Below are 15,079 nucleotides of genomic sequence, written 5' to 3'. Positions count from 1 at the left end.
AGGTAGAGGGAAGGAGCAAACGAGGAGTGGCAGCAGGGCTGGAGCAGGGACACCAGAGAGGGTGGTGCCCAGGCCAGACTTCCCCATGGAGCGAGAAGAGCTAACTGCTTACTCCTACGCTGTGGATGGGCAGTGAATTCATGTTCTAGGGCTGCTGGAGCAAAGCACCGTAAGCTGGGTGGTTTAGACAACAGAAGTGTATTGTTTCATAGTTCTGGAGGCTACAAGTTCAAGGTCAAGTTGTCAGCAGGGTGGGCTCCTCCTGAGGACTGCCCTCTAGTGGTTTGCTGGCAATCTTCAGTTCCCTTGGCCTACAGGAGAATCACATGCGCCCTCCCTCGAGCGCGCACAGGAGTGTTGGTCTGTCCAAATCCCCATCCCCACTTTTTTTTTTTAAGAAGTACATTCACATCAAATCAGGGCTCACCCTAATGACCATGTCTCCAATGACTCTATCTCCAAGTAGGGTCATTGGATGAAATACTGTGAGGTAGGACTTCAACTTCTTTTATGAAATGCCGTAGCCTGGCTGGGCACAATTCAGGAGCCACTTATCAAGCAGAAACAAACTTTATTTTTAGAACACACGCTGCACCACAGAAGCTCTTCAGGAATTCCCTCAGAGCCCAACTGCCACCACCGGCTTCCAGCTAGTCTCTCAACCCCCCACTCCTCCGGCTCTTGAGGCCGATTGGCTGGGTCGCATGGGCAGAGCCAAAAGAGTCCCCCAATGAGCAGCTCCGTGGTCTGAAAGGACAGGGAAACAGCCCAATGAGCATCACCGCAGAGGAGCCAATCAGCTGGCAGCTGGAAGTTTGCTGGGGCCACTGTGAGCCAATCAGCTGGAAGTTTGCTGGGGCCCCTTGTGCTGTGGCTCTCAACAATGAAAGATAAAAATATGTTGATAAGCTAGACTAGTCATTCCAGCCACTCAGGAGGTTGAGGCAGGAGGATCACAAATTCGAGGTTAGCCTCAGCAATTTAGTAGATCCTAAGCAGCTTAGTGAGACCCCTGTCTCAAAATAAAATATAAATCCAGGCGTGGTGGTGTACATCTGTAATCCCCGCTGCTCAGGAGGCTGAGGCAGGAGACTTGCAAGTTCAAAGCAGCCTCAGCAACTTAAGGAGGCTCTAAGTAACTTAGTGAGACCCTGTCTCTAAATAAAAAGGGCTGGGGATGTGGCTCAGTGGTTAAGCACCCCTGGATTCAATTTTTGGTATCAAATAAATAAAATACAATAAAAAAGAAAGGGCTGGGGATGTGGCTCGGTGGGAAAGTATCACTGGGTTCAGTCCCTAAGGGAAAAACAAAAAAGGAACTAGCAGGCCTCTAGAAAATTCTCTGCTGCCCAATGGCTGCTTCTCATTTGCCAAGGAGACAAATCTTCATCCTAAAACTTCCATTTCTAATAAGATAGAATAAGTAGCCTGGGAAATGACTCAAGTTATCAAGGAAATAAGTAATAGAAGATGAGGAAATTTGAACCATTAAAGTCATTTAATCTTAGGGCTCAGCCAGGCAATCTCTGAGAAGTTATTTTTGGTCTAATTTCCTCTCTTGGTGGGAGGGGACCTGGCCAAATCTCCCAGCCCAGAAAAATGTATACTTTTCCATATTCAAGACACAAGACAGCACAGGGCCAACAATTAACGTGATTACTTCTTTGAACCCAAAAGAGATGGTGAGCCTAGATTCAAACCACATACTGTGCCCAGACAAGAGTGAATGGCACCATTTATTTATGAATTTTCCTACCCGTGCAGGAGTAAATTCAATAAAAGATGAATGTAACTTTACTTGGAAAAAAAAATATTTGTATAAACACATTTTAGCCACAAAACAGGTTGTACCTGGTATTTATTGGAAAGATTTATCCTAAAAGAAAAGGCAAAAATATCATCAATAAAAATCTGAGTTTCACCCAACCATAATCCAGCAAGATATTCTCTTCTAGAGCAATACTAGAGAAAATGACATGCTATTGTTAACTAGGAATGCAGAATCAAGGTCGGAAGGAAATAGAGTAATAACAGATTCCTAAAGTCTATGGAAAGGCTCTGGAAGGTCGGGACCGTCCGACCTCTCAATCCCCAGCTTGTTACCATCACAGGTCTGGGCCACATGCCTCCTTCAGGGGTGTCTGTTGACTGTTCATCTGGTTAGTTGAGTAGGTTCTTGTGTTTCGCTTTACATTTTATTTTTTTTTTAATTTTTTTTGCTTTATGCTTTGAAAATTTTATGAGGACTCCCCCTGCTCCTGGGTCACATGACATACATCCCATTAATTTTATAGTCGTACATTCTGCACTTGTGTCTTTAACCCACTGTGTCCCATTGTCTTACATATAGGATGCAAACAAAATATTTAAAATGAGCAACAAACATATAACTTATGGACACTTTGAAATAAAAAATGCTTTGAGTTCTCTTCTTTGAGAAAACAGGAAATGATCAGAGCATTTGGAAAAAATAAACGAAAAATAGATAAAGGACATTTAAAGTCTAGATTATGATTTCCAACCTATTTTAAGGCATTGTCATATTTACAGCTTTGAAAACTTGAGACTTATTGGGCTAACCATCTGGAATCCATCTTTTACAGGGCATTTGATGGAGACCAATGTTTATTTACCTCCTTATGTGAAACCAGCTTTCCCAGCACCACTGGATGTTAACCTTTCTCCGTCTGTTTATGGTGGCACTTTATTGTATAATAAATTCTCACATAGACAGGAGCTAGTTTCTATTACTTTTCTGTAGTTGGTCTGTTCTTGCACCAGCCTCACCTGACTCTATAAGTTGTCATAATATTTGGTAGGGCATGTCATCTTGTATTTTTCAAGTTGTCTTAAGATGGCACCCAGTAGCTTGGAAAGCGAGGGCAGGAGGAGCACAAGTTTGAGGCCATTCTCAACAACTTAGTATCTCAAAAGAAAAAAGAAAAAGGGTTGGAGATATGGCTCTGTGGTTAAGCACCCTTGGTCAAATCCCAATACCAAAGTAAAAGTTGTCTTACTTACTTGTATTTCTTTATTCTTCCATAAATTTATTTTTATTGTATTTGTTTATTTTTTTGTGGTGCTGAGGATTGAGCCCAGGACATTGTGCATGTGAGGCAAGCACTCTACCAACTGAGCTATATCCTTAGCCCCTTCCCTAAAAACTTTAGAATAAATTTAATGAGTTTATTATAGAAAATACAATTGGAATTTTGATAGCTTTTATTAAATTTATATTAATTTGGAGAAAAAAATGAAATTTATAAAAAGTTAAACCACTTGAGAGCATGAAACCTGCATGTACTTAAATTATCTAGATCCCTATTAGAGTTTCAGTTTGTCTCTGGGGATGTTTTGTTGCAGTCGTGAATAGTATCTTATTGATTGTTCTTTGGTCATCCATAGTGTAAGGAAATGCTCCTGTTTTTTCTAAGTTATTCTTCGGTCAAGACACTTTGGTGAAATTTCTTATAGATTCTAATAGCTGGATAAACTTGATTTTCCCACCCATGAAACCCAGAGGGCTCTTTCTGATGCCCCAATGCAACACCATTCTTACAGTTAGTAAAAGAATTTTATTTCACAAATCTATCCTTTAACCAGATCCCCAGTTGCCGCAGTCTGGCTGGGCACAATTCAGGAACCACTTGTCAAAAGACACGAACTCTATTTTTAGAACCACACACCACACCACACAGCTCCTCAGGAAAAACCCTCAGATGGAAAAAAAAAAAAAAAAGAGAAAAGATTCAAGTAAAAGAGAAGGTCTCTCAAGTTAGCCAGACTACGGCATTTGGTGGCCTGTACAGGGAGCGACTGAGGGTAAGTGATAAGGTAAACTGCTCGCCCCTGAGGGCAGGGCGAGAGGATGGGTAGCCATTTTAAGATTCCTCTTTTGTTTTGCTTCACTTTTGTTTTAACTTGCCTGTCCCTGGAGATGAGTGAGACGGAAGAAAAACCGCTCACATCTGAAGAAAAACTATTTACGTCTGAGGAACAGATAGGGGGAAAGGACGGATGCACATTTCAGGAAGATAGAAAGGCTATAATGACTTTTTGTGGTTCCCTTTTTATTTCATTCTGTCTCGGGTTTTTTGGGGTGTCATCTTGTTGGGTTGTATTATAGTAGAAATACGGGATCAGAAATTAGTAAAAAACAAACCGAAAAAGTGTTAAGTAAATTGTTAGAGGACGGAGGCTTCCCAGTAAAATCAAGAGCAGTCAGGGCATACGTTGATACAATACAAAAATGTAGCCCATGGCTTTTTAAGGAGGAGTTGTTAGATATATCACAATGGAACCATCATGATTGAAGATTTAAAAAGAATAGAAAAGAACAGCCCAGGGACTCTGCCAATTGGCACATTGCCGTTGTGGACGTTTGTATCCGGTTTGCTTAGTCCAAAGCCTTCAGTTCAGACAGTGGTAGAGGAAGGAGAAGACATACTGATTCAAGTAAAAGAGAAGGTCTCTCAAGTTAGCCAGACTGCGGCACCCAGTCAAGATTTTAGAATGTTCCTCCAAATGTTCAAGAACCCAGCCAACGAGACAAAAGGGGTCCAGTTCCTTACATCTGAGCAACACAGTGAACTAGGGGCTGCCTCACTGAGCTTCAGTCAATGACAATGGCACGTACAGGATGGCCCCACGGGATCATACCGCCTAGTGACATTGGAGCTGTCTTAGTTGGTATTAAGTACGCTTTATGATGTTTACCCGCCAACATTTTCTAATGACGTCCTTAAATCATATACCACTGTACGGCTACCAGGAGACTATGTAAAAGGGCACATTTAAAATTTCCTAGAATTACTGCTACCCAAAAACTTCAATTCTTCCCAATATTTTGGATCACAATCTATTCCTAAATCACACGCTCTGAATCACCCATTTAAATATCTAACCCATGGGTCCTTTCCATTTGTACTCTGAAACATGATTTATTCTCGATAAGCCTTATTTTCTGTCTTGAAAATAAGCTTGGCAAGACTTGAGATCTTTCCTACATAAGAATTTTAGTCTGTTCTGTACTTATTTTTCAGCCATGTTTCCGTGTGCGCCTGCGGGACAGGGAGAGTTCCTCCTGCCATCTATTTTAACATTTCTTGGTGATAATAGGACTCTATACCTACATTGTTGAATTTTACTTTTACGACAGACTTCAAGGGAAATTACTTAAATGTTATATTTTCTATTTTGTATTTTTTTAATTGTTTTTTCCCCCATTAGGATGTTTATAGTGGTTTTCAAGGAGCCAACGAGCCCTTAGCTCAACTGAAACCTGATGCTGGGATCACTGTGTTCTACAAATGCTTTAGTTTTATTGACAGCAAAACAATATCTAGCTTTGACTTCTAATGTATTTTCTCTGGAAAAATTAAAGACTTCCGTTTAACAGTAGAGTGAGGTCGGAAGAACCTGAGATAATGGCTTCTGGTCCTTCCCAGGTCACTCTGGCCCAGGTGTGTGAGCTGGGCTACGCCTCCTGTGCAGGTGTGGGTGGGTGGGGCCAAGCTCAGGTGACCGAAGGAGGTTCCACAGCGCTCCTGTGGCGGAGGCACCCCCCTCCTTCCCTGCCTCCTTCAAATGTAGCCGCTCTGCTTACCTGTTCTTTTTCGTAATCCGTTTTTTACATTGGGTGTCATGTAAGATTTCTTTTGAACAAAGAACAGAGTTTTATGGCTTAAAAATAAGTATAAACCAACCCTTTTACTAGAGAACCTCCGCAGTCTTCCAGTTTCCATATTTTGATTTGGATATTTATTTTTTTTAAAGTCAAGACAGAAAATAAGCCTTATCAAGAATAAATCATGTTTCAGAGAGGTGGAAACCAGGGCCAGAACTTTTCTTGGTGCAGAACTACACTACAGTCTTTATTCCGGTCGGCAGTGACTCACCCTTGAACTCTGGCACAGAACAGCATTCATGTTCAACAGGACTCTTGTTACAGGAACAAACATAATATTTCACTTTCCTGTATTTTTTGTGTTAATGCCTAAATGTAATTGATGCATGTTGAAAATTGTACAAAGAACTCGATTCAGTGGGCTGATTAAATAAAAGCGACTTTATTTTTATTACTTTTAAAAACAAAACTTGTCACGAGTCATCATGAAGCTTCCCCCCAAAAAATTACATTCTGCTTTTGTGTCCCCTCAACAGGACAAGGAAAGTTCAGAGGTCCTCAAACCACAGGAGAGTTAAGCTGACAATGGATAAGCAAGTAGGAACCCTGCTGTCTCTCCAAGCACACGGACAGGTGGGACACATGTACACAGATTACAGTTTTTGGAAGTACAGCTCACAGTACCAGAAAGGTAAGGTACCCCAGAACGGAACACGACGTCACAAATGTGTTCAGATACAACAGTAAATCCAACTCCTGGGCTCGATTAAGAGGAAAGTGAGATGGTGGGGAAAGTTCTCTTGGGTCGGTGTGCATGACGGTGCGGACAGATATTCACACTCACTCCGGGTCGAGGAGCATGGGGAGCACAGGGCCCAACAATGGCACCGGCATCAGCCCTGTCTCCCTATCCCGATCTGAATTTGGATGATTGGGGACTAAACAGGAGATGAAGTGGAAAAGCACATGTTATCTGCATAGATCACCATGAACCTTCTGTACCCCAAGAACAAACCTTCAGTCAAGGCCCTGCCAAGTTGCAAGAGTTGGATGAATGTGACTATTTCCAAAGAAATGGGAGCTTTCAGGGCAGACCCTGCATCTGATTTAGTGAAAAGTCTGTGAACTTTTATTTTAGTGGGTAGAGGTGCTTGGACTTAGCCCCCGGATGGTTAACCTGGGCTGGATGACGTTCACCATGTTCTTGGCCAGTGAACGCGGCAGTTATTCTTGCTTCAGCTGCCGAGTGGCTGGCGCATTTGGGAATCATGACACCTTCAAGTTGGGAACACCCGGCCCCCACATTTATGATGAAGGAAAACAGTGTCAGTCTGATGATGATGTTGGGGCTGATCCCCTGTAAGGGGAGCTGTGAAGCAAGTGGGTATTTATCAGATGGTTGGCCAGGGTCACACAGCCGGTCCTTTCAGTTTATTCTTTTAAACAAATGAGTTTCTATTATATGAACTTCCCCAGTTAGAAGCTACTACTCCCCCCGCTCATCTGTTCCTTTACACAGTCACAATAATTTTAAGTTGTTTGTTGCCTTGAATGCAGAAAGATGAAAATGTAAATGTGCAAAAAAAAAAAAAAAAGGAGCACATGGAAAGGAAGAGGGCAGATGGCAGCGGTCACCTCTCCAACAGGTCTGAGGTCCTTGACTCTGGACGAAGGACCTGGCCCACCACAAACTGTTGCATTTTTCCATGGCTTAATTATGTCTGAGATCTGCCTTTTGAAAATAAATCCATGGTCTATAAATAACACATATAGAAAGTACAAAGCACGTACTTTTGGTTTAAAGTTTTCTTCAATTTATTCAGTACTTTCTCTCAAAAAAAAAAAGAGAGAGAAAGAGAATAGAATAAATTGATTAGTTGTACTGTTTGACTTAACAACAACGACAAAAATCTTACATGCTCTTTGATTGGCAGGTAGAGAATGAAATCCGAGCCAAATAACAAAACATTATGGGGTTTTAATCATTTCAAAAATTAGAGTGAATAAATATTACCCAACAGGAAATTTTAAAATTTCTCAACTGTTGAAAATATCTACATTTCCTGACAGGTAAGTTGGGTCCATCCTCAATCAGAAAGAAGCAGAGTCCTGAGCTTAGAGCTGTGGAGCGGAGCGGGGTGACGGCATGTGCCAGAGTCCCGGAACATCAACTGAGCCCAGGAGCTTGAGACCTACCAGGGCAACACAGGGAGGCTCCACTGCAGATAAATAAATATATAAATAAATAAATAGCAAAATAAATTTATTGAGTGGCTATCAGCGGAACTGACAAATGATGATCTGAATTCAATAAATTACTTGTCTCTGGAATTGTAAATTTCACCTGAATTTACATCGAGGCTTAGCGATGGCAAATATATACAAATAGGAGAGTTCATCATTTCAGCACGTGAGGGGCACAAACAAAACAGAAAACCTTTATTTTCTCCAATTTGTGGGTTGTCTGTGTGATAGTTTGTCAGAGATAAATTCACTATAATAAGACTAAAGTACAACAACACGTTACCAACAATACACAGATATCATGGTTTGAATTTCTGTGTTTTTCTGTCTTTGCAGTGGAGCCACTGTGGTTTATCAGTTCTAACTCCGGTGCAATTCCCTCATATCTGTCCGGGGAGCTCTGGACATCTGCCCCACGAAGAAAAGAGCACAGAGCCAGCGGCCACCTGGCCAACAGCAGAGCACGCTCAGTTACAGGCCTTTTCTGTTAAGAGGAGCCGCACATTCTGAATAGAACACAGAGCATTAAATAGATACTACTTCTACCTTGGGAGGTTCAAATACACATTCTGAAACATAAGTGAGAAACTATCCTGTTTTAGGGAGAAACGACAACTGTAAGCCAACATAAGAAATTTCATTGAAAACAAAAGTATGACCTCTCCCCTCACCTGCTGATTCATAGAAAAATAGTATGTCTGACTTTTCTTCCCAGCAAGCTGGAAATATCCCAATGGAAAAATTTAAAAGAGTCTTCTGAAAAAAATCTCACGGTTACCTTTTCTAATTTCAAGACTATTAATGGCATACACCAATATATGCATAGCACAGAAAAACTCAACAGCTAGTGGCTGACAGTGCTGGGAAGGTAACAGACTGTGGAGCACACAGGCCTGGCCGTTCAGAGGCTAGAACTGGGGTCCCCAATGGCAGGACCAAGCAGCCACCCCAACAACAGCCAGTCAAGCTTCCTGGTGATGTGTCCCTCTTCCCATGTACCAGTTCTTCCCCAGAAGCCCATCTGGGGGTGAGGGGTCATACCAGGAAGAGCCACCTGCATGCAGCACTCCCCCAGCTTCTACTAAGAGCCTGCCAAGGGCAAGAACAGCGCACACACTGGCTGCCGCCACTTGGTTCTGATCATCATAGTGGATTTGGCATTTCTTTCCCGATGGCTAACCAAGAAAAAAGAAAATAAAACTTGGAAAAAGAGAAAAATGATTCATTATCAATAATTATGAATTATTCTGTATTTCAGGTTTCTTTTCGTGCAAAAAAAAGTCATGTATACCAAATAACAATTACCCTTGATCAATGTATCAGAAGCCATTATACCAAAACAAAAACACCCAGCCAGAGGATTAACACTGTAAGACTATTTTTAAATTTATAAAAATGGGACTGCAAACAGGGTGCTAGGGCTCCATGTGTGGTACCCAAGCCTTGTGGGATCAGGGGCGCTAACCTTGCTGGGGTGGGGAAGCCATGTTCCTAGTTGTCACTGTTTAAAACGGTCATCAGCGTCACATCTTGGGGGCTAATCCTTTAACCTGCCATTTAGAGTGTCACCCAACATTTCAAACAGGTGAAACCGCTGTGCCTCCATCCCACCCGCAGCCAAGGACACGGACGGCCCCGGGTCCCTCGCAGCCTCCCGCCCTGGGGCCACAGCGCCCCCTGGAGGCGACGGCCAGAGCTGCGGCGGAGGCCCGGCGGCCTCACAGCGCACAGTCGAAGGCCTGGGGCTCCTTCCGCGCTGCGCTGGGGGGCTCCGGGCGCCGGGTCTGGGTGATTCTCTGCTTAGGGAGCTTTGGTTCCTCCTCCTCAGTTTCGCTCTCACAGACGTGCACCACCACGCTCGGTGTGGACTCGGTTCCCGCGTGCAGTTCGTACTTCTCCCCTGTGGAGGCAAGAAGGGCCCCAAGGCGTCACCTCCAGCAGGAAGAACGGCAGGTCCCTGGGAACAGCTTGTTCTATTAGCATTTCTATGATCGAAGATTTTTTAAAAATCATTAAATCCTATGTCAGAGTACTGTATCTGGCTTTGGTGTTACTGATTCCATGACGTAAGGCTCTTATATACAATGCTGTCCGGGCCTGAGGTCTCGCAAATTAACATGTGGATGCCCCTGACTGTGGCATGAATAATACCGAGAATCTGCTACACTTCATGATGGTAAGGCCCCAGGCAGCACCGGCAATCTATTCTAGGACCTCAGACGTCAAAAAGGTGGGTGTCTTAAGAATTCCCAGCCTCTCCTCTAATCAGGCCCCTACCAGAGGTGAGACGCTGTCCTGGGTGGACAACTAGCACGGAATCCGTGTCTGTGTTACTTTAAAGGGGTAAGTCAGGGAGAAATTAAGGAAGCAAGGTCACAAAGGAAAGCTCAGAGAACAACTTGGAAGGGATGATATAACACCACAACCAATTCCTTGAGATACAAAGTCGTTGTCATCTATCTGGTACACGATGGGGCCAGTGAGAGAAGGCAGCTAATACCAGTCCTAGAATTTGTAACAGTGAAGATTACAGTAATCTTCAGCAGGGCTGGTGGTGCAACCCTGTAATCCCAGTGGTTCAGGAGGTTGGGGCAGGAGGATCATGAGTTCAAAGCCAGCCTCAGCAATTTATGGAGACCCTGTCTTTAAATACAATTTAAAAAGTGGTGTGGGGGGAAGAGCTGCAGATGTGGCTCAGTGGTTAGGCACCCCTGAGTTCAATCCCTGGTATCATAAAAAAAAATAAAATTCAGAACTATTGAGTGTTATGCATTGTTAAATTAATCCCTGAAATCACAGTGAACATTAGGATTATCTCTATAGAGCAAAGAAACGAAGGCTCAGAAAACTGAGGCTTCAGAACTCGCTCAGGATCTTGGAGCTCGAAAATGTACAGCAGGAATCTAAACCCAGGCTGGCGAGACTGTCTTGGGACAAAAACGGGAAAATCCAAAGCTAGTTACCTGGCCCCAGCTTGGACACGGCGCAGAGCAGGTCGTAGTTGATCACGGGCATGGCGTCCTCGCTCTGTTTCCACCCCACGGGGGGCGACGCGGGAGGGGAGATGAGGAACTGTTTGGCAGGCTGAGGTGGCAGTAAGTAGGCTTTGTCCCGGGCCTCGCTGGACATCTGCACCTGCAGGAAGGGAGAGACTCACAGCCGCTCTGCGGACGGGGCGGTTTTTCTTCGTTGCCATCATGACACGAATTGTCACGCTGTCTTAGAGAAAATGTAAACTTTCCCTTGAGCGTCTTCCAGCCCCAGGAAGGTGGGGTGGGCTCCGTTGGGCTCACTGTGCGGGGCCGCGTGCATCGGGTGCTCATTGAATACGAGGTGAACAGGAGAATGAATGAATGAATGAATGAATGACCAAGGAAAGGCAGAGCAGGAGCCGCTTCCCATAGGTGAGGTGAGCTACGGTGTGGCCTGCTCTCAGGGGGCGCTACTGGGAGATGGGAGCCGCGGAAGTGGGGACTAATGGCAGTCTTCAGCCAGTGCCTTGAAGGGGACAGGGGACCCCCTCCTCTTCCTTTGCTTCTCCTTCTGCTTTCTGGCCACGAGGTGAGTGACTTTGTTCCCCCTGAGCTCTGGCCACGAGGCGCTGCCCTCACCACAGGCCCCAAAGCCAGGGGCCAGTGATCACCAAAACCTCCAGACTGTGAGCCAGACCACCCCCTTCTCTTTACAGGTCAGTTATCTCGACTGATGCCACCCCCTCGTTAGAAGACAGGCATGTGCCATCTGATTGCACCCTCCCTCTCAAAAGACGACTGGGGAATGTCTACCCAGCTTTCACTCAGGTGTTCATCTGGAATGCAAGATGACAAGCCTCTCTCGCTTTTCATTTAGAAGGAAGACAGAGGGAGGCAGGGGATACTTATTATTTTGGAAGATAAAACAATACACTTCATTCATGAGATCCAATGCCTTCGTTTCATTGATTCCTCTGAGAAAAAACTGGTTTATTCAAGAGCCACACCTGCGCAGGATCAGAGAATGAGAGCCCTGGCCCGGGACCACCACCAGCTCAGCCTTTCCGCAGGGCTCTGCGCCCCCTCCTGGCCACCCCTGGACTGGCAGTGTTTTCCAAGAGGGCTCCGCAGAGGAGTCAAAGCTCAGAAAGTGACTGCTCTCTCACATCCCAAGTGCCAGATACAGAGGGAAAAATAATCACTAATCACAGGGTCCCAGGGCTTAACCCTCGCAGAGCCCTCACTGAACAAGGCTGCAAGAACAATGGATTCCTCCCATTTCAGCAACACAAAGGCTAGGAGGATAGGTATATTCAGAAGGTGAATCAGATCGGGTACCTCTAAAACAGAGGGAAGTTCACACTGTTTGCTGGCTGGGATGGTGTGTTTCAAAAACCTCTGATTTGATGAGGGACAAGAGGAGGAGGCGAGAGTCCCTGCGGGTGGAGAGGTTCAGGGAGCAGGTGCGCCACGCCGAGACGTACCTGTGCGAAATACAGCTTCAGCTTCTTCCCGTTGAAGTCCGTTTCATGGAGTTCGATCCGAGCTCTTGCTGCTGCTTCGGGTTTGCTGAAATTTATTCTGACTCTTCGAAAGCTTTTAAATAACTGAAAGGTCACCTGGTCATCGTAGAGGGTGAAAAGTGCTTCAAATCTCTCCTGTAAATTGAGGAAAAGCAGGGTCCAGAGAACGGGAGGGGGGGGGAGAAGCAGATTTTAAGGCTCCGTTCCAAGTGCACACAATATACTGCAAGGAAGCCACTTTCCATTTAATGAAATGAAACTTTAAATGATTAAACAGGAGTACTGGGGTAAGACTCATTATCTTTTCACCAAAAAAAAAAAAAGAGCATAATTCTCCTGCAGGCACCTAAGATTCAAGATCCTCAAATTCATATGCTAAATTCTGCAATTTATACTTAGTTTAAATAAAATGGACCTTATTAAGTACTGTGTAGGTTTGAATGCTATAAATATAAGGTATAAATATGCTACAAACATGTCTGATTATAGAACAAGAACACTGCTACTGTTTTGAAGTCGCCAGCGCCTGAGTTGTTTACCTCCTCATCATATTCTGTTCCTCCACCCTAACCATTTCTGGAATTTTGTGGATATTCCCTTGCTTTTTTTTCATAGTTGAACAATGTTTATCTGTGTCCTTAAAAATGGAATCACACCGGGGCTGGGGTTGTAGCTCTAATGGTGGAGTGCTCAGCTAGCTCGCATGAGGCACTGGGTTTGATCCTTGGCATCACATAAAAATAAAGGTTATTGTGTCTACCTACAATTAAAACAAATTTTTTAAAAATGGAATCACACTGAATATATTCTACAACTTGTGTTTTTGCTTCCTTATTGCCCTGTTCCTGTGTTCTTTTTCAGTGCTGTCTCGTATTCTATGGTAGAGCCATACCACAGTTTATTCGTTCCAACACTGTTATGATTTGGATGCCTCCAGTATTTTTTCCTACTACAGTGCTGCTGTGAACATTCCTGTACAAAGATGTTGCTGCCCTCATGTATGAGATTCTCTACTGGTACACGTGGAACTCTGGACTTGGGTTGGCACATCTTTACTAGATAATGCTAGATAGTTTTCCAACATGTTCGTACCCATTTCTCCTCTAAGAGCGGGTATGTGTTCTGCTGGTTCTGTATCTGCCTACCTTTGACAGTTAAACTACCAAACTTTATCCACTAGAGGTATGGACAGGAAATGGACTCTAACTTTGATAATAACTCATATTTCCTTGAATAATAACAAGGCTTAGCCTCATTTCACATTTATTGATTATTTGGGTTCTTCTTCCTCCCCTTCCTCCTCCTCCTTTTTGGCACTCTTCCCCTGAACCACCTCCCCGGTCCCCATATCGCTGCATGAGACAGGGTCTAAGTTGATGAGGCCAGCCTTGAACTTGTGGCCTCGGCAGCCTCAGCCCCCCCCCAGGCACGCCCCACCTGTGACACCTAATTACTGAACAAGAACAGGTTCCATCCTGTTCATGTCTTTTGCTTGCTTTTCTACTGGACCATCTTTCTTTTTTAAATTGAGTCGTGGAAGTTCTAGAGAGATACTAATTGTTTGTCAATTATATGGGCCACAAGTATCTGTGGTTCTTTATCCCCTTTTTAGAATCAGAAATTTTAAATTTGAACACTACTGAACTCATGAGGGTCTCCTTCTGTGCCTTCTGTGCCCCAATTCTCCCGCACCCGGAGACCATGATGTTGTTTTCCTAGACTGCCTTCTAAGGTCTGGGCTTCTGCCTTTCACATGTAGGTCCTTATTCAACATGATTATTAATTAATCACAAAGTTCTTCACATGTAAAGACTGACACACGAGGTAGCGTCCACCCTGCTGCCGACCGCTGTCCTTTCCCCCCACTATCATCAGGTTGCATTTTCTACAAATGGAATGATACAGTGTGCGCTCCTTTTGGGGGGAATGAGGCTTCCCTCACTAAGTGTCATTACTCCGGGATTCGGCCATGTGGTTGAGGTCTATTTTTGTTCCGAGGTTGAGCAGAATTCCGCCAGACAGGTCCCCATCCACTCACCTGCTCACAGACACCTGGGTCTTCTCCAGGTCTGAACTATCATGAGTAAAGCTACTGTAAACATCTGGGCATCAGGTTGTGTGTTTTGTTTTTATTTCTTTGGGACTAATACCTGGAGTGGAAGGGCTAAATGTATGTGAGGTATGGGATTTATTTCTCAGACACTACCAAACTGCTTTCTGGGGCGGCAGTACCCTTTCGGTACTATGTCTGGATCTCCAATGTCATAGAAGCAGCTTTAAAAGAAGGTCAATTTTAAGACAAACCCTATTTTTGTTACTATAGGTCGCTATGTTGTTTTTATATGTTATTATATTTTTTCATATATTAAAGTGAAATGAACAAATATATATCATAGACAAAGAATTTTAAGATAGCACATCCGTTATTAAGTGAAAACATGTAAACACATGAAAAGTTGGTAACTGTTATCACCTCTAGGGGCGTTCACTGTCCCCTCAGCACCCGTTTCAAGATTTGCTAATTAAAAAAAAAAAAAAAAACTGGAATGAAGATGCTGTGAAATCACATTACATTTAATTTTGAGGGGTGGGTACTGGGGATTGAACTCAGGGGCACTCGACCACTAAGCCACATCCCCAGCTCTATTCTGTATTTTATTTTGAGACAGGGTCTCACTGAGTTGCTTAACACCCCACCATTGCTGAGGCTGGCT

General features: G+C 44.0%; 1 protein-coding gene and 1 long non-coding RNA gene across 4 annotated transcripts in view; one reads left to right on the top strand and one right to left on the bottom strand.

Moving 5' to 3' along the window:
* The window catches only part of LOC144367938 (uncharacterized), a 21,052-nt gene extending 11,145 nt beyond the window's left edge, over positions 1-9,907 (top strand). For 2 of the 3 annotated variants that reach the window (XR_013427590.1, XR_013427592.1), the window contains exons 2-3: positions 6,163-6,317; positions 8,207-9,907. This is a non-coding gene — a long non-coding RNA (uncharacterized LOC144367938). Of the gene's footprint in view, positions 1-6,162; positions 6,323-7,701 lie in introns of all 3 variants that reach the window. The other variant, XR_013427591.1, reaches the window with a different exon arrangement.
* Rcan3 (RCAN family member 3) overlaps positions 9,589-15,079 on the bottom strand; it is a 26,459-nt gene continuing 20,968 nt past the window's right edge. Inside the window, exons 3-5 of the mRNA XM_078025610.1 lie at positions 12,327-12,500; positions 10,834-11,005; positions 9,589-9,770 (exon numbers count right to left, since the gene is read on the bottom strand). Of these exons, the coding sequence (XP_077881736.1) occupies positions 9,589-9,770; positions 10,834-11,005; positions 12,327-12,500 (528 nt within the window). The remainder of the gene's footprint in view (positions 9,771-10,833; positions 11,006-12,326; positions 12,501-15,079) is intronic.

Source organism: Ictidomys tridecemlineatus, chromosome 11, assembly GCF_052094955.1.
Source record: "Ictidomys tridecemlineatus isolate mIctTri1 chromosome 11, mIctTri1.hap1, whole genome shotgun sequence".
Lineage (NCBI taxonomy): Eukaryota > Metazoa > Chordata > Mammalia > Rodentia > Sciuridae > Ictidomys > Ictidomys tridecemlineatus.
Note: the sequence above shows the minus strand (reverse complement) of the source record. Positions and strands in the feature narration are given on the sequence as shown.